The 20,233-nt window shown below is 39.3% G+C and overlaps 1 protein-coding gene and 1 long non-coding RNA gene across 10 annotated transcripts in view; one reads left to right on the forward strand and one right to left on the reverse strand.

The window, feature by feature from the left end:
* Cpeb3 (cytoplasmic polyadenylation element binding protein 3) overlaps nucleotides 1-20,233 on the reverse strand; it is a 208,803-nt gene that overhangs the window by 165,352 nt on the left and 23,218 nt on the right. For 4 of the 9 annotated variants that reach the window (XM_048801753.1, XM_048801750.1, XM_048801749.1 and 1 more), the window contains exons 1-2: nucleotides 10,233-10,366; nucleotides 6,457-7,469 (exon numbers count right to left, since the gene is read on the reverse strand). In XM_048801753.1, the coding sequence (XP_048657710.1) occupies nucleotides 6,457-7,458 (1,002 nt within the window). In that variant the 5' untranslated portion in view covers nucleotides 7,459-7,469; nucleotides 10,233-10,366. Of the gene's footprint in view, nucleotides 1-6,456; nucleotides 7,470-7,675; nucleotides 7,816-8,230; nucleotides 8,366-10,232; nucleotides 10,367-20,233 lie in introns of those variants that run through there. The other 5 variants (XM_048801752.1, XM_048801751.1, XM_048801746.1 and 2 more) reach the window with 3 other exon arrangements.
* On the forward strand, nucleotides 8,192-11,747 carry LOC125616435. The gene is made up of 2 exons (XR_007347065.1): nucleotides 8,192-8,415; nucleotides 10,301-11,747. It is a non-coding gene; the product is annotated as an uncharacterized LOC125616435 (long non-coding RNA).

The following is a 20,233-nucleotide window of genomic DNA, read 5'->3' on the forward strand; positions in this document are numbered from 1 at the left end:
GATCCTATACCTAGCAGACCCAAAAAATTCAACCAAGAAACTTCTAGAACTAGTAAATGAATTCAGCAAAGTGGCAGGATATAAAATCAATACCAATAAATCAAAATCATTCCTGTATATAAGTGACAAATTCTCTGAAATGGAAATGAGGACAACTACTCCATTCACAATATCCTCAAAAAAAAATAAAACCTGGGAATCAACTTAACAAAAGAGGTGAAAGAGCTATACAATGAAAACTACAGAACCCTGAAGAAAGAAATAGAAGAAGACCTTAGAAGATGGAAGGATTTACCTTGCTCATGGATTGGTAGAATTAATATTATTAAGATGGCCATATTACCAAAAGCACTTTACAGATTCAATGCAATTCCCCTCAAAATCCCAATGACATTCCTTGCAGAAATAGAAAAAGCAATCATGAAATTCATCTGGAAAAATAAGAGACCCAGAATAGCTAAAGTAATTCTAAGCAGGAAGAGTGAAATTGGTGGTATCGAGATTCCAGATTTTAAACTATACTATAGAGCAATAGTAACAAAAACAGCATGGTACTGGCACCAAAACAGGCTGGTAGACCAATGGTACAAAATAGAGGACACATAGACAAATCCACAAAATTACAACTACCTTATATTAGACAAAGGTGCTAAAACCATGCAATGGAGAAAGGATAGCATCTTCAACAAATGGTGCTAGGAGAACTGGAAATCCATATGCAACAAAATGAAATTGAATCCCTTTCTCTTACCAAGCACAAAAGTCAACCCAAAATGGATCAAGGAGCTAGGAATCAGACCAGAGACTCTGCATCTAATAGAAGATAAAGTTGGCCCTAATCTTCATCATGAGGGGGTAGGCCCCAAATTTCTTAATAAGATACCTATAGCACAAGAGTTAAAACCAAAAATCAACAAATGGGACGAATTCAAACTAAAAAGTTTTTTCTCAGCAAGAGAAATAATATGTGAGGTAAATAGGGAACCTACATCCTGGGAACAAATTTTTACCCCTCAAACATCAGATAGAGCTCTAATCTCTAGAGTATACAAAGAACTCAAAAAGTTAAACAACAAAAAAGCAAATAACCCAATCAACAAATGGGCCAAGGACTTGAACAGAAACTTCTCAGAAGAGGATATACAATCAATCAACAAATACATGAAAAAATGCTCACCATCTCTAGCAATCAGAGAAATGCAAATTAAAACTACTCTAAGATACCATCTCACTCCAACAGGAATGGCAGCCATTATGAAGTCAAACAACAACAAGTGCTGGCGAGGATGGGGGGCGGGGGAGGTACACTCATACATTGCTGGTGGGACTGCAAATTGTTGCAGCCAATTTGGAAAGCAGTATGGAGATTCCTTGGAAAGCTGGGAATGGAACCACCATTTGACCCGCTATTTCCCTTCTCGGACTATACCCAAAAGACCTAAAAAGAGCATACTACAGGGACACAGCCACATCAATGTTTATAGCAGCACAATTCACAATAGCTAGAATGTGGAACCAACCTAGATGCCCTTCAATAGATGAATGGATTTAAAAAATGTGGCATTTATACACAATGGAATATTACTCAGCACTAAAAAATAACAAGATCATGGCATTTGCAGGCAAATGGATGGCATTAGAGCAGATTATGCTAAGTGAAGTTAGCCAATCTCTAAAAAACAAATGCCAAATGTCTTCTCTGATATAAGGGGGGTGACTCAAAATGGGATAGGGAGGAAGAGCATGATAAGAAGACTACCACTAAATAGGGAAGAGAGGTGAGAAGGAAAAAGAGGGAGAAGGGGAGTTGCACAGAAGATGAAAGGAGAACCTCATTGTTATACAGAATACATATATGACGTTGTGATAAGAAAAAGAAAAAAAAGTGTGTCACATTAGATTGGATAGAGAGAAAGGATGGGAGAGGAGGAGAGGAGTAGGGAGGATAGGAAGGGCAGCAGAATAGAATCGACAAGATGATTGATGTATGTACATTCTATGTATGTATTATATGTCAAAATACTTTCTGCTGTCATGTATGACAAAAAAAATAAAAATAAATCGTATGGTAAAAAAAAATTTTTTTACTTATAAATGGACATATACCTTTTTTTTTTTTTAAAGTGGTGCTGAGGATTGAACCCAGTACCTCAAACATGTTAGCAAGCACTCTACCATTGAGCTATAACCACAGCCCCACCAACCCCATTTAAAAAAAATTTCTTTGTAGTTGGACAGAATGCCTTTATTTTGTTTATTTTTATGTGGTACTGAGGATCGAACCCAGTGCCTCATGCATGCTAGGCAAGTACTCTGCCACTGAGCTACAGCCCCAGCCCCTCGACCAACTCTCTTTTAAGTAGAATACAGATAATGTGACTCTGCTGGCACTCATATCAACAATGTCATAATAAGTTCTGAAACAGTTTATGAGGTTTGGTGGACCTTAAGTGGTTTTGCATTAGAGCAGTAGTTCAGAAACCAATTAGAGAAAAGTCTTCAGTTTTAAAACTAGGTCATGCTATCCTTATTCAAAGGCAAGCAAAAACTAGACAATTTATATTACTTCCAGGATATATAGTTTTTAAAAAAGGAGAACAGTCAAGTGAAGTGGTACACGCCTATAATCCCAGCTACTCAGGAGGCAGAAGCAGGAGGATTGCAAGTTCATGGCCAGCCTTGGCAACTTGTACATCACCAGGAGGAATCAGCCTGATAGATAATCTCTCTATATATTTATATCACTAAATTCCTTTGAGTAGAGTCCAAAGAGAACCTGATTAAAAAGTAAAAATTTTACCTGACAACACTGGTACTACAGGGAAGTTAAGGGCACAGAATAACAAAGTTAGAGTTCCAAGTCACTCTACCTCTTGGGACCTCAGTTTCCTTATTTATAAAAATGAGGTAGTTTTTAGATATAAGTAATCACTAAGGAAGTAGTTATTCCAACCTAGGGAAACCAATCAACTTCATTAGAATAAGAAAGTAAAAGATGATATAAACCACTTATGTAAAACTCAAATCTACTGTGTTGGTAGAAAATAGCAAAAAGAAAATGAAGAAGCACTGGAGTAAGGCATGGACTTAAAAAAATATAGTAAGATACTTCAGATTAGATCACTGTTTAAAACCTTTTTTTAGCTTAAAAGAGTGTGTTAAATAAGAAATAAAACTAAATCAGGCATGGTACCACACACCTGTAATCCCAGGGACTCAAGTGGCTGAGGCAAGAGGGCCACAAGTTCGAGGACAGCATCAGCAACTTAGCAAGACCCTGTCTCAAAAAAATAAAAGAGCTAGAGATGTAGCTCAGTGGTAAAGCACCCTTGGGTTCTGTCCCCAAACCAGATAAATATTCTTTAAATTTTATATATATGTGTGTGTGTATAAAAAGTTGGTATACTATGAAATAAACTCTTCGTTTTGAAGAAAAAAATCATATTTGCCAAAATAATGAATTTTCAAAAAGTCATCAGGCATGGTAGTGCATAACTATAATCCCAGAGGCTCAGGAGGGCTGAGACAGGAGAATTGCAAGTTCAAAGCCAGCCTCAGCAATTTAGTGAGGCCCTAGGCAACTTAGCAAGACTCCATCTCAAAACAAAAAAAAATAACAAGGACTGGTGATGTGGCTCAGGTCATGTGCCTATGGGTTCAATACCTAGTACCAAAATAAATAAATAAATTAAAAGTCATCAGAAATATTTAAGATATTTCTCACTATTTTAGAAAAATCATTTGGAGTCTATATGCTGAAATTGAACCTAGGGCCTTTTGCATGCTAAACTCTATCACTGAGCTACACCCCAGCCCTAGAAAAATGATTCAAATAAATGCACAAACACGTAACATTCTGCATGTAAGATACTAGGTTTTATTTTTTTAACATACTTGATTATAGTTATTGACACAAACCAACTCTGATAAAATTCTAATCCAAAGCACAACTATTTATCTGCTTCTTTTTATTTTACTATTTTGTATTTTTGTATGGTGCTGAAGATTGAACCCAAGGTCTTACATAGGCTAGGCAAACACTCTACCACTGAACTATACCCCATCTCATTATTTTTTTTTTTAAGAGATAAGTTCTTAATATACTCCCAGGCTGGCTCAGAAATCCTGGGCTCAGATCACCTTCTTGCCTTAGCCTTCCTGATAGCTGGGATATCAGCATGTGCCACCAAGCCCAGATCCTCTGGTTCTAATATTGCTTCAAAACCTTAAAGTTCCATTTTAAGTAAGAAACCAAAATGTGACATACAGTGCATGTAATTCTTCCTGAGACCAATTAAATACTGCTCAATTTTCACTCAAATCATTCTTACAAATCTTTTGACCATTTTTGCCTAGTCAATAGTACCATCAGAGATGAAGAGACAAGAGAGAAACTCAATCCAGTGCATTTGGCTCTTACTAGCATCACTGGTAAATGGTTTGCTGAGAAACAATTGGAAATCCCCATACTACTAGTCAAGATCAGGTTTGGTGATATTTTGTGGATTTAATTTCTTCCCAATCCCCTTTTCAGGAGATAATACAAAATTGATTACATTCAATAGCCAGCCACACGATACCAGCTACTGGGAAGGCTGAGACAGGGTCTTGAGTCCTCGTGTTCAAGACCAATTTGGGCAACACAACAAGATTCCATCTTAAACCACAACAACAACAAAAAAAAAAAAAAAAAAAAGGAAAAGAAACTGTATTCAGATTATCCTCTGAGACTGAACTTGGGTAGACAGCATGAGAATAAAAAGAGTAATTGTTAAAATCAGTTGGCTCTGCCTACCAAATACAGCCTCCCCTGCCCTGCTCCCCCCCAAAAGAAAACAAATTCTAGAAAGCAGATTCCTCCTTTCCTTTGTTTACCAAACTAATCTTATCTTGCAGTGTCTCTTCATTTTATTAAAATAGTCCAACTTCAGAATGATGGGAAGAAATATACCTCAATATTAAAAACCCCCACTCTCGAAAGATCCCTGTGAAAATTTGGTAAGATCCTCTTCCATTAGAAACTCTCCTTTACACAACATAGAGGTTTCATGGACTTCCTTGAAATTCCAAGAAAAATCCTTGCTTTAGCCTAGAGAGGGGTGTAATCAATAATCCTATCTCCTCCTTCATGAATGGGACCACCCTAAACATCTGAAATGTAAAAAGCAACAAAATGAAGAGTACCTAACATCTCATTTCTGTCAAATTGTCAGTTCTGTCATCTTTCAGCATGGGTCAAAGGATTTCCATTTCATTTCTCTGACCACTGAAATTGGGCCCAATCTGATCCTAGCTCCATTTCTCTTTCTTTTAAAACTGACCTAAAAGCCTACAAACAAATCAATTCATAAGTGAAGGGTAAGTGTGTGAACACACACCTTCCCCCTCACTACCCCTTTCTGATCCAAGATGTCCAGGATACTGCCAACTGCTGTGGCTGTGAACTGGATCAGAAGCAAGAACAGAAATAAGGACACTCTCCATTCAACCTTTTTGTCTGGAGCACTTCCTAGATTTTTTCATTGGCATTTTCTATCAAGATACAAGACTCATTTTTCATTAAAATTGCAAGACTTTCACTTTGCTGTTTCAAATAGTGTAATTGATCTGCATTGTCTTCTTAAATAACCCAACTGGTGAAGGACACTGCAGCTTTAAATATTTCAGTGCTAGCTAGCAAATAGACTCCATTGCAATATGGCTCTGAAGGTCGTGTCCTATTGTCTCCTTTGCAAAGGAAAAAAATTCTAAATCCTTCTAGGTAACATGCGAATATTTGTCCGTAGAATTTACACTCTTCCACCTCAGTCTGGATATAGTTCTGGGTGTTTATTGGAATCTCACACTCATAATTTTCCCGGCAGGGGAAATATGCCGATTGTTATTAATGCTTCCAACACCACAGTGAGACATAAACACATGTGTTCACATTAGTTTAATTGAGCATATGCAACTATCTGAAATAGCACCACTAAAGAGTTGTTAACCTCTTTAAGAGTAAGGCCACAGTGGTTTGGGTGTGGATGGCTTTCAGGCAGCACCCTGAGCCTAGATTGCATAACCTGAAATGTGTAGCCACTTAAAATGATAGGAATCTCAGCCTACTCATCCTGGGACTATCCGGCACCCTGCCATACACTTGCAGCTTTATTTGTCAAAGGAGGTCAAATGAGAAGCACAATCACGGTGAAAGAGAAAATAAACTAAAAGAAAAAGGTTCTTTTCTACTCCAACAGGCACATACACAATTCCCGGAGCAGACACAATGTTCCCTCCACCTCATCTCCCCCAATCCCCGCCCCTGGGGAGTAGAACAGCCTCAGTTAAAAGGAGGCTTTGGGGGGCGCTGGACATTGCTGCCCTTTTTAAGTAAAAACGGGTGGGGCGACCAAAAGGCAGAGAAGGAGGAAGAAGAAAGGTAGGGGTAAGACGGGTGCAGGTGCACCCGAGCATTACCTGAAATGGTAACAGACTGTTACCATTATCGGTCCGGAAAGCGTTATCCTCCATCCAGGACTTGGAGGTGAGCGGAGCCGCACGAGGGAACTTGGGAGGCGCGATCACATTGCTGGAGAAGGGTTTTTTGAGCGGAGAGATGGGGTTTAGTGGGGAGGGTACCCCTACGCCCACGCCCACGCCTACGCCAACCGCTCGGCGAGGGTCCCGGCCTGCCTGCAGGCCACCCCACGGGTTGGACGGTGCGCTCCAGGCGGCGTTCACGCTTTGGTGCGTGTTCCAGCTGGATGAGGCCGACGAGGCCGCCGCTGCCGCAGCGGCGGCCGCAGCGGCAGAAGACGAGGACGGCTTGCTGGTCATGATGGGCTGGTGGCCGTAAGCCGCGGCAGCGCTTCTCTGCGCGTAGGGCGCCTGGCTAGGGCTGGCGGGCGACCGGCGCTGCTGCGGGGGCTGCGCCTGGGGTGGCTGCGCCGGCTGCGCCGGCTGCGGTGCTGGCGGCGGCGGCTGCTGGTGGTGCTGGGTCTGCGCCAGGCCGATCTGCGGGGAGAAAGTGCCTCCGAAGACTGGGTTGACATGGTGCGGGAAGTTCTGGAAGAGCATGGTCCCGTTGACTGGGGTGATCCCCTGGAAGAAGCTGTCCTCCACCGCGTTCGTGGTGCCGGTGGACCAGGTGCTGCCGAACGACGGCGACAGCGACGCGCCCGGCGCGGTGGGCTCCTGCGGCGGCGGCGGAGGCTGCTGTGGGGGCTGATGGAAACTCAAGCCCGGCAGGAGCGGCGATTCCATCTGCATCTTGTCCGGGCCGTTGGGGGCCGGCGGGGCCGCGGCGGGGCTAAGGGCCGGCACTGCGCTACTGTCCTCCGGTTTGGGGGTCTCTGAGGAGAGGGGCGTGGACGGGGCTTCGGCTACGCTGGGCTCGGGCTGGGGCTGCTGCTGCTGCTGCCGCTGCTGCTGGGGCTGGGGCTGGGTTTTGCTTTTGTCCATCAGTAAATCATCCTGCATGGTTTGCGCAGCTGAAACGGGAAAAAGAGAGAGATGCGTTATTGTCGAAGTGATCCTTAATGCCCCTCGCTAAAGCGGGCGGTGTTTTACTTGCGAAAATCCAGTGCCACCGCTATTAGCCAATTGCAAGCAAATCCATAATCTCCCATTTAACAGGTCGGGCTGGGGAGAGGGAACACAAGCAAGGTCTCTAAAAATACTGTGAGAGCGTCTTCACCCTTTCTGATGTCTTGGTTCCTTTTCTGTATTAGTGAGAGATGTGCTTATAAGATAGAAAGACAGCAATTTCGCCACGTCTCTTTTCCCTTTACCGGAACTCAGAGCATTCACCCTGCAATGAGAAACTGATTCTGGTTCCTGTTTTTTCCCAAGCACCACCCTCCCCAAGTTATTTGCATACGTCAATAAATACTGCTGCGTCCTTCAGCAAGGTTAAAAAGACACCACACACACACACACACACACACACACACACACACACACACGACCCTTTCTTCCCCCTTCCTCAGCTCGAGCACTTTAAAGAAAACGGCCGTCTTAAACCTCTTGATTAACAAACTGCTTTCTTGCCTCGATAATTGTTTCATTTAGCTACAGCTAACCAGCACGAGGGAGGAAATCCTTGGCATTTGTTAGAAGGACTCAGCTGCACAATCATTCTCTGGCCTCGCAGTAGCGGCAGCTACTCCATTTTGTTGGGAGACATTTTATAAAAATAATATATATACACACATATATATTATATCACCGCTTTTAAAAAGGTGAAACCTACTGAAACGTCTGGAAGTGCTTGCTTCTTGTTACTCTAAGGATTATGGTTTTTCTGCTTAATCTCCAATTTTCTTGTTTCCAATTCTGCCGCACAAGAGGATTTCCTGGCTTCTCAGTGCTTCAGGTCTCAACAGGAGCCTGAGAATTTCTCTGCAGAGTGGAGAAATGCTTCTAGTTGGATTTGAGGTCAGAGAGAGAGGGAAAGAGCATGGGGGGGGGAGGCGACTGTTAGATGGACTGGGGGCGGGGCTTTAAAAAATCCGTCTGAGATTTAAGTAGACAGTCAAGATAATTCTGGGTTGCTAGATTTCATTTTTGAATCCTCCTGCTGCCTCCTTGGTCACAAGATTGGCAAATTTAGAATCCATTCTCTTATCTCTAGTATTAGCAGTGGAAAACTATGGTTTGATGACCCTGAATTACCATATGCTAGCAAAAGTGTTAAAAATAGAGGAGTACAAAGTCCCAAATTCTCATACATTGTAATTATAGTGCATTGCCACCGCTGCTTCATGTAGCCATATAAGGAGTGTATGGTATTTTCCATTTCGCATAGAATTATATTCACCTCTGTCATACAGCCTGTTTTCTTATTCAAGATGAAAATAGTAATTGCTCAAAACCAAGAGATTTCCATACATGTAGTTACCATTGAGTTAGCTTGTTCCTTTCATGTTAATTACTTTAGATATACAAATATTACAGGGATGAGACTGTGCAAACAAATATTTTGAAATGTTAAAGGAGCATATGACCAAACATATCATTATTTTTAGATGATGATTCAGTACAATTGCAACAAAGTTATTAATATATTTAATATAGTTACTTAATTAACATGTACTGGAGAACATCTTTCTTAGGACATTTGTAAAAGGGCATTTTGATACACATAGAAGCTGCCTTTGGATATCCTAATGACTAATAACTACTATAAAATGGAGATATTATTACTCAACTATTAAGTAAAAGATGTCCAACTGAGAAATTACATTAAAAGTAGCTCCACTATTTTATTAAAGACATCAAAAATGCTTAATTGGTATTTCATGTCAAAGTTTCATACACAAAAAAGTGGGCAAAAGCAAATGCTTCACAGCCACCTGATTCTTCTTTCTACTTCTCAAATCCCTGCTTCTCCCCTTCCCCTAAAAAGAATCCCAATCAAATATACCATACATCACATATTGCCAGATAATACCAATAAAACCTACTTAAAATTGCTTTTATGTTCCTCACTTCTCTTGGTCTAAAACAAGGGTTTTGATCAGTATTGTAAAATACAACACAAAGAGGCAAGTGAACCTTAGATTCAGACAGCACAAAGTTCTATCACTGCCAAAGAAGATGGTCATAGAAGGAGACATTTTCATACTTGGTTTAAACAATGCTGCAGTAAATCATTATAATTCTGGTTTTTGAGCTGCTTCCAGTGAGCTAGAACTGCCTTTATAATAGCCATATCATCATATGGCTGAAATACACATTGATTATAGTTTTAATATCATCCAGCTTTTCTGGATCCAATGCTTTTTGTTAATACCTTCAGTTTAAACTACATGCTATCGATGAAAAAATTAATGCTGTATTATAGCAAAAAAAGGCAAAGAAGTAAACTGGAATAAAAATATTTCATAATTTCATTATGAAATTCAAAAACTCATTGAATTTTTGAAATGTTATACCAGGAACACATTTCTCAATACTCCTTAAAGATAAAAATTTCACTTTCTGCATAAATTCACTCTGTCAAGGTCAAGACCCACCTTTAATAAATAAGACCCTTTAAACAAAAGGTAGATTAAGATGAAATTTACAAAGTTAACATGCAATGTCTCTCAATAACTGCCTGTATAGTTTGTTTGATTTGGAGTTTATTTTGCTTATTTACAGCAAAGTCTGAGAAATAGATACCTCCTTCCCCTCCCCCACCACACACACAATAGATCGGCTTTTACATGCATTAACCCAATTTCAAGTAACAAATTTGTAGTAGCAGTTACCTTTGAGTGTCCAGTTTTTAAGGATCGATAAAATTTTAAAGTATACGGTATTTATTTTCTTCTTTCAGGTTGATTATGTGACCGCTCTGGCAAAAGCACTTTGACAACTGTAAGAAGAGAGGGCATGCGCACACAGGGAACTGTGGGGGCTGAAGTCCTTCACAAGGTACTCTGCCTGACTTCAGCACGTTCAGCCAGGAAAGGAGGAAGCCTCTAAAATACATATTGCAAGGGAAAGAGGTTGTTCCCGGATTGCATATATCCTCCTAGCCAATCTAAACCATGAGTTGTTGAAATGAAGAGGAAGAAAAATAAACTGGTTTATCAACTTGATTTAGGAAGCCAGGTTAAAAGAGAAACTGGATTGTAGGATTCAAAATAAATATACCCGGCAGAGCTACCTTAAATGGTATTAGAATATTAATGACTGGGTAGCCAGCAATAGGCACCCTACCAGAGTAAAAGAGATTGGGGTGAGGAGGAATAAACAAGGGTGTGGGGGATGGGGAATGGTGAATACTTAAAATCTAATCATATTTAAAGGAAACATTTTTAATATAGAATGAAAAGCATCTTAATACAAAATGTGATATTAACCTCAGAGGTCAGGTAAAAATAGGTTTTAATAACAAATTTTTGACATCCACCAAAATTTCTTTTGAATTTTCAAGGTAGGCACCACTTATTTTAAGATTTTACATAATGTGCTCTAAATCAACTCACCTCCTTATTTTTACTTGTCAAAATGAAAGCTTACCTTGCATTATTCATACAATGATTAATCAAATAAAATTCAACACTTTCATACTAAAATAATATTTGTTGAAATACTAATAACTTGGCATGTTTAGTATTTCACTTCATAGGATAGTGACTTCTTTATTCAGTACAAAAAGTAGGTAGTTTCTGTTAAAAATTTTTGGTATTTTTTTGTATTTTGACCTCATGATTCTAAGGCTGAAATCTCACAATATATTAACATCAATTGTTATAATCTATAGCTTTTAAGAGCAATAGTTCAACTGCTGATTTGCTCATATAGGCAGAATATAATATTTCTTGTGGAATCTGGTTTAGTGCCATTCACCCAAGGGGTTCAGAGTAAATGTCAGCTGATGACTATGCTGATTGAACATGGAGCTGAAAATGTTAAACATCATTTTAACTGTCTTAATTTTTTATTTTCCTTCTTCACCAATTAGAACTAAAGTATTACCACAGACCACTAATTTGCCCCATTTAGTAGTCTTTGCCTCTAATATTTTTCTTTCCTGTTTGTTTGTTTTGGTACTGGGAACTGAACCCAGGGGTGCTTTATCGCTGAGCTACAACCTAAGACCTTTTTTTAAAAAAAAAAAATTCCAGTTTTTTTTGCTTCCCAGCTATGTGACCTTCGGAAAATCACCTTATCACCTCTTGAGCGATACATGCCTTGGTTTCTTCATCTGTAAAATGGGGCAAAATATTACTTTCAAGCATTGTTTGAAGAAATTAAATGAGATAAAGGCCTTGGCACATAACTGTTTCATTCCTGCCCTAAACCCTGCCACTGGTCCCAGCAGCTTCCTGCACCTGGGTCACCTTGGCACCTGCATTCAGGGTCTTGGTGTGTTGATCCCCCCAATCTTTTATTTATTTGTTTGTTTGTTTATTATTTTGAGACAGGGTTTCACTAAGGCACTTAGGGATTTGTTAAATTGCTGAGGGTGTCCTCAAACTTGTGATTCTACCGTCTCAGCCTCCTGAGCTGCTAGGATTACAGGCCAGTATGTTCCACTCTATCACTATGGGGGGCGGGGGGGGGGACCTAACAAATCAAAGAAGAATCATTCTGAATGAATGTGCCAAAAGCTCTGTGTAAAATAACTAAACACTTACTTATTACTGTTGTGACCATAATTTATAAGCTTATATTTCCTTTTTTTTTTTTTCTCTTCCTCTGTCTTCCTAAAGAAGTGTCACCCGGGGCTGGGGATGTGGCTCAAGCGGTGGCGCGCTCGCCTGGCATGCATGGGTTCGATCCTCAGCACCACATACAAAACAAAGATGTTGTATCCACTGATAACTAAAAAATAAATATTAAAATTAAAAAAAAAAAGAAGTGTCACCTGTAAATGTATGTGGCACATGCCTGTAATCCCAGAGACTGGGAAGGCTGAGATAGGAGGCTCACAATGCCAATGTCAGCAACTTAATGAGACCTCCAACAATTCTGCAAGAACCCTGTCTCAAATAAAAGGGCTGAGATGTAGCTCAGTGGTAAAATGCCCCTGGGTTCAATCCCCTCCACCACCATGAGGAAGAAGAAAGAAAGAAGGAAGGAAGGAAGGAAGGGAGGGAGGGAGGGAGGGGGGAAGGAAGGAAAGACATCCCCTCCTCACTTGTAACAGGGAACAGAGGTGACACCTAGAATCCCAGTGATCCCACAGGCTGAGGGAGGATGATCATAGGCCTCAGCAATTTAGCAATTTAGCAAGACCCTGTCTCAAAATTTTAAAAATAAATTAAAAGAGCTGGTGGTGTAGTTCAGTGGTAGAACAATGCCCTGGGTTCAATTCCCAGTGGGGAGAGGGGGATCCTCACTTATTTTTTAATATTTATTTTTCAACTGTAGTTGGACACAATATCTTTATTTTACTTATTTATTTATTTATTTATTTTTATGTGGTGCTGAGGATTGAAACCAGGGCCCCGCATGTGCTAGGGGAGTGCTCTATCACTGAGATACAACCCCAGCCCCCTTTCCCATCCTCACTTTTGACAAGGTGTTGGACTCACCTTGCATTCCAGAGTCTTGGAGAATCAACTCAAGGTTAATCTTATTTCTGAAGACTCTGCTAGCCTATCAAATTTCTAGTACATTTACAAGTTCTCAACATAAAGAAAAAAAAGTATCCTCATAAAATCCTAACTTTAAGAAACATGTTTTTAAAATTATTTGAAATTAATATGTCAATACTGTATCAGTAAAGCAGAAATTTGTAAGTTATTCAGATGTGCTTGAAATGGTTTACTTGAACCTCTATTAATTCACCTGAACCCAAGTGCTGGTCTACTAATAATGCATGCAATGGAGAAAGATAAGCTTTGGTCCTGACCCTTGATAAATGATAAATAATTAGCACTGCCCATACTTACTGAAGTTTTTATTGTATATGAAAATGAACTAATCTCTGTTCTGCCTTTCCTAAAATAAGCACCCTAATTTAAAATTAAAATTAAAAGAAGATAATTCCAACATATATACCAAAGTATAAATACAAACCAAGAAAACAAATTAGGGAGGGACCTTCAACAAAGACAAAAGCCCTTCTCTACTGAAATCCTGATTTTTATCTAGCCAAGAAGGAGGAACTTTCTAAAAAATAAATTTTGTGTGTGTATGTGTGTGGTACCAGAGACTGAACCCAAGGGTGTTCTACCACTGAACTATGTGCCAAGCCATTTTTGTTTTGAGACAGGGTCTCGATAAATTGTCAATGCTAGCCTTAACTTACAATCCTCCTGCCTCAACCTCCCAAGTTGTTAGGATTACAGGAATGTGTTGCCATGCCTGCTCACTTTCTGAAATTGTTTTCAGGTCACAGAACTTAATTATAAAACCCTTTTGAGCAGTGATTAAAGTCTGCAAGGCACAGTGGCACATGCCTGTAATCACAGCAGCTCAGGAGGCTGAGACAGGAGGATCTCGAGTTCAAAGCCAGCCTCAGCAAAAGCAAGGTGCTAAACAACTCAGTGATACCCTAAGTCTAAATAAAATACAAAATAGGCTGGGGATGTGGCTCAGTGGTTGAGTGCCTGTGAGTTCAATCCCCAGTACAAAAAAAAAAAAAGTTTGTAAAATAATTTGCAGAGTCAACTCACCAAGATATATATGGGCCAAACACATCTTTCTGGGCCTCCTTCCTTCTTCTTCCTTCCCTACTTATACCCTTAGCACAGAGCTTGTAAGTCTAGGTAGTTGGTGATTGCTCTATATATGCTTTTTGTTTTGTTTTGTTTTGAGGCAAGAGCTCATTATGTTGCCCAAGCTGACCTATAACTCCTGAACTCTAGCAATCCTCCCAAATCACTTTGAATACAGGTGTGTGCTATCATAAATGCTTGCTGATATGCATAAAAGGAAAAATAGATATAGTTTTTTTATTATCTAAAACAACCAAAGTTTGAGTATTAAATCATACTTCACTTAGAAGAACATTCTTCCATCAGTTGTAAGAATGGATATGAAAGGGAGTGACATAAAAGAGAAAAACATTTTGGCCTTTATGATATTCAGTAGTATGCAGATCATCTTATTATCACAATGAAATAACATTAATTAAACTAAATGAATGGGGAACTTTGTTCCAATCCAAGACTTATAATCTAATAAAAACACACACCCCACACCCCTTCAGAAACTGCTTCTCACCAAGGTGGCACTCTGAGCTAAGTCCAATGGATGTTTTGTCTTTCTTAACCTTGTAGCAACATTGATATAACTGACCACACTCTCTGAATACACTCCTTTTCCTTTGCCTCCTTCATGTTGTCCTTTCTTGGTTTTCTTACATTTGGGATTGCACAGGGGCTCACCTCTGTCTTCTTTGCTAACTGACTTTATTTTATTTAGCTTTATCATTATCATCATCATCAGTATCATGGTGCTGAGCATTGAATCCATGGCCTTTTACCACTGATCTACATTCTCTAAGTTGTTTGTTATTGATGTTTTGAGACAGATTCACTAATTTGGTAAGGCTGGCCCAGAACTTGTGATTCTCCTGCCTCAACCTCCCCAGTAACTGGGATTACAGGCATACGTCACCACATCTTGCTATTTTTTTTAAAACCTATTTATTTTGCAGTGCTAGGGATTGAACTCAGGAACACTCTACCACCAAGCCACATCCCTAGATTTTTTTTTTAAGACAGGGTCTTGCTAAATTACTCAGGCTGGCTTCCTTGTTATCCCCTCCTGCCCCAGCTTCCCAAGTACCTATGATCACAGGCATGGGCCACTGCACCAAGATTTGCTGACTTTTAATACTGAGTTTCTTGGGAGTCCATTCTTGGCCCTCTTTTCTCATCTCACCCTATGTGAGTGGTTTTTCCAACTGTAAGAAAGGATCAAGCCTTTTGGGGTGTCTGGGGTGGGAGGGACTGGATATAGAACTTAGAAGGGCTCTACTACTAAGCTACATCCTCAGCCCTCTTTATTTTTTATTTTTATTATTTTGGTACTGGGGATCTAACCAGGGCCACTTTACCACTGAGCTACATCCCCAGCCCTTTTTACTTGTTATTTTGAGCTGGTCTCACTAAATTACTGAGACTGGCCTTGAACTTGGAATCCTCCTGCTTCAGCCTCCTGTGTTACTGGAATTACAGGTGTATGCCACCACTCCTGGCCTCTTTTTATTTTTTGAGATGAGGTCTCACTTGCAATACTCCTGCCTCAACCTCCCCAATCACTATTATAGGTGTGTACACCATGTGTAGCTTCTTTTGATGGCTATGTTCCCAATACCTATCTTTGTTTCTAGCACATAATAAAAATATATTTAGTTAGCAAAGAAGACAGAGGTGAGCCCCTGTGCAATCCCAAATATAAGAAAACCAAGAAAATTTATATAAATTTATATAATTCAAATAAATAAATATTTGAATTAAATTTCTATTTATATGTAAATGGCCAAGAATGCCAAGAAAGCCAGATATAGTGGCATACGCCTGTAATCCCAGCAGCTCAGGAGGCTGAAGCAGGAGGATTACAAGTTCAAGGCCAGCCTCGGCAATTTAGGGAGGCCCTAAGCATCTTACAGAGATCCTATCTCAAAATAAAAAATAAAAATAGCTGGGGATGTGGCTCAGTAGTTAAGTAACCCTAGGTTCAATCACCCCTGGTGTCCCCGCCCCCAAAAAAAGGGGGAAAAAAAAGAAAGCCAAGGAATTTGGGTGGCAAACAAACAACAACAAATCTCTAGCATACTTACATCACCAGACATCAAGAACTATTATAAAGCTATAGTAATTAGACTGTATGGTTAGTCATATAAGGATAAGCACATAGACAAACAAAATTAAAAGTCCATAAACAGATCTACATATGAATAGTCACTAAAATTATGAAAGCAGTAACACTGCAGTAATGAAAGGACAGTCTTTTCAATAAAGGATATAAAGGTATTAGATCAACTGAGAATCCATATGGAAAAAAGAGAATTTTACTCTTATAATACAATACACAAAAATCAATTCTAGATGGATTATAAGTCTAAATGGAAAAGGTAAATAATATAGCCTTTAAAAGATAACACAGGAATTTATCTTTATGACATTAGGACAAGCAACAGTTTTTCTTCCTTTTAAGTTTTGGTTATTTTGTTTTATTTACTTATTTATGGGATTGAATTTAGGGCCTCACACAAGCCAAATACACATGCTAAATACACATTCTGAACTAACCCCCAGCTCCAACAATTTCTTAAACAGATCACAAAAGCAGTAACCATAAATGAAAACATTAATAAACTGGACTAATTGTGAATATCTACCAAAAGATATAATTAAAGTGAATCAATGCTGCATGAGGTGGTATGTGCCTGTAACCCCTGAGACTTGGGAGGCTAAGGCAGGAGGATCAGAAGTTTGAGGCCATCTTCAGCAATTTAGCAAGGTCTTAAGCAACTTAGCAAGACCATGTATCAAAAGAAAAGAAATAAAAATTTAAAGGACAGAATGTAGCTCTGTGGCTCATATGATGCCCTTGGAATCAATGCCCAAAACCAAAAAAAAGTGTAGAATAAAAAATAACGGAAATGGGAGAAAAATATATGAAATATGTCTCCATATTTTTTCAATCAGACTTGTAACCAAAATATAAAGAATTCCTACAAAGTAATAAATAAAGAGTAGACACTCCTGAGGCTGGGGATGTAGCTGAGAAGTAAAGCACTTGACTAGCCTATGAGAGGCTCTGGGCTCATTCCCTAGTACCACAAAATAAAATGCTCTGGGCTCATTCCCTAGTACCACAAAACAAAATAAACAAACAAAAAGAGCAGACATCCCTGCCAATACGGTAGCATACACCTGTAATCCCAGCCACTCAGGAGACTGAGGCAGGAGGATTGCAAATTCAAGGTCAGCCTAGGCAATTTAGTGAGATTCTGACTTGCAATAAAAAGTAAAGAGGGTTGGGGATATAACTTAGTGGTAGAACACCTCTGAATTCAATCCCCATACTACCAAAACACACACACACACACACACACACACACACAAATAGACATCCCAAAGAAAAATGAATGAGAGGCTTCAACAAAAGATACTGAAATGACAAACATGCATACGAAAAATGTGTTTTGACTTATCACCAAAGAAAGACAAAATAAAATCAGAATGGTTTTTTCAGAGAAAAGATGATTGGCAGGGGAGATAAAAGGAGAAAATAAAATGGGACTTATGGGACTCTGGTGATACACTTTCTTAAATTATGTGCTCTTACACAGATATGTTCACTTCAAAAATTCAGAAAACCGGACAGTCTACTATTGCCCCCTCTATGAAGCTTCCCCCAGGTTGTCCTAATTCTACATACTCTCCCTAGGCAATTCATGGACCCCACTATTTGTCTCCAAGTCAAATCTTTTTGGTAAACTGCAAACCACTATTGAACTAACAACTTCTCTGTCTGAGGATCCTACAATAATTCTCCCACAAATGTGCTTATTCCATTATTTTTGGCTGACTTATCCTATTTAATAGAATCACCATCAAACTAATCACTCAGGTTAGGAATCTGGACATGATTCTGTACTTCCCATTCTGCACCAAGAGACAAATCTAACTGATTACTAACTTGTTAATATTGCGTTCCCTCCTCATCACTCACAGTCAGTATAATACTGCCCCTTAACTATGGACGTAATTTAATATCTCTCATCTAGTACCCTTCCAAGTGTGCCTTCCAGTTTTGCCATGTTAAGCTCTTCCTAAAATCTTTAATGACTTGATTCTCTTTCTCAAAAAATACAATATAAACTTAATTCTTCTATTCCTACTATTCGTCCCGACCATAACAAATTCCTACAGTTCTCTGGAAGAACCATGCTATTCTACCATCATGCCTCTGCTCATGAAATACCTCTTTATCTCTTTTTTTAAGATAGCTTTTTTAATTGTCAGTGGACACAATACCTTTATTTTATTTATTTTATTGTGGTGCTAAGGATCGAACCCAGTGCCTCACACATGCTAGGCAAGCACTATACCACTGAGCTACAACCTCTACCCAATACCCTTCTATCTCTTGAAAACTACTACTATTCACTCATTGGAACCCAGTACAAACATCTGTTCTTCCAAGTTTCCCTGACCATATAAGCAGAATTACCCATTCTCTCCTTCATAGACCTCTACAATACACACATATCTCTAATATTCTTCATATTCAAGTGTAATTATATGTTTACATGTCTGCCTTTCCTAAAATAGCTCTGGGGTTGAGATAGTTACCATTATAAACTAGGCACTGGGTCTGAAACAGAGATGCTGAATAACAATTTATTGACCCGGGGGATATAGCTCAGTGATAGAGTGCTTGCCTAGCATGCATGATGCCTGGGTTCAATCTCCAACACTGCAAAAAAGGGGAAAAAAAATTGCCCAGCATGGTGACAAGGCCTATAATCCCAGTGAGGCTAGCCTCAGCAACTTAGTGAAACCCTGTCTGAAAATAAAGACTGAGGATGTCTCTCAGTAGTACAGCATCCCTGGGTTTTATCTCCAGTACTAGAAAAAGGAAAAAAAAAAAAAAGAAAGAAAGAAAGAAAGAACCTGAGTTTATATGTTTCACATATTTTTGTTCATCTTTCTTTTTAAATTTTTATTTTATTCTTTCATTTTTAGAGGTACTGAGCTTAAACCCAGGGCCTCACCATATGCTAGTCAAGTGCTCTATCACTGAGCTGCACCCCTAGCCCTTGGCTGTATTCATTTTGAATCTCAAAAATGATAAGTATATTATATATTTTTATGTAAAGGACTTTGTTGTTTTGTACTGGGAATTGAACCCAGGAACGCTTAACCATTGAGCCACATCCTTAGCCCCTTTTATGTTTTATTTTGAGACAGGGTCTTCTAAGTTGCCTGGCTAAATTTCTGAGGCTGGCTTGTGATCTTCCTGACTCAGCCTCCCAAAGTGCTGGGATTACAGACATGCACCACCATGCCTGGCTTATATAAAGATTTTGTGTGTCCAAAATTGTGATGGGGCTGAGGGTATAAGTCAGTAATAAAGTTATTGCCTAACATACACAAAGCCCAGGTTTGATCCCCAGAACTACCCCCTCCCAACATACACACACATACAATTCACCAACATCTAAATTTGTACTCTTAAGTAAAAGAGTGCCCATGCTATTTTTTTTTAATTATCTTGGTTCCCATCATGAAACTTCAATGATAACAATTGGCAAATTTCTTTCTTCTAAGGAACATAAATATGGTTCTGAATTTCTGATGGTAGCACCAACACAGACTGAGCATAGGATTTTTCTGTTGTAAATCTGCATATGTTACTCATATTTAACATAAGTTTTTTAGTTGCAAATACTACTTGAGAAATCTATTTTGTGAGATGTGTTTTGGGTGTTTTTGTTTGTTTGTTTGTTTGGGTACTGGGAATTAAACCCAGGGGCACTTAACCACTGGGCCACATCCCCAGCTCTTATTTATTTATTTATTTATGAAAGAGGGCCTTGCTAAGTTTTGAGGGTCTGGCTAAATTGCTAAGGTTGGCCTTGAATTTACAATCCTCCTACCTCAATCTCCACCATCACTGGTATTATAGGTATACCCAGCTAAATATTTCACTTTAAATGCTGTTCAAAAGCTGTCCTCACAGGGGCTGGGGTTGTGGCTCAGCGGTAGAGTGCATGCCTAGCATGTGCGAGGCCCTGGGTTCTATCCTCAGTACCACATAAAAGTAAATAAATAAAATAAAGGTATTGTGT

Source organism: Marmota marmota, unplaced genomic scaffold (assembly GCF_001458135.2).
Source record: "Marmota marmota marmota unplaced genomic scaffold, marMar, whole genome shotgun sequence".
NCBI lineage: Eukaryota > Metazoa > Chordata > Mammalia > Rodentia > Sciuridae > Marmota > Marmota marmota.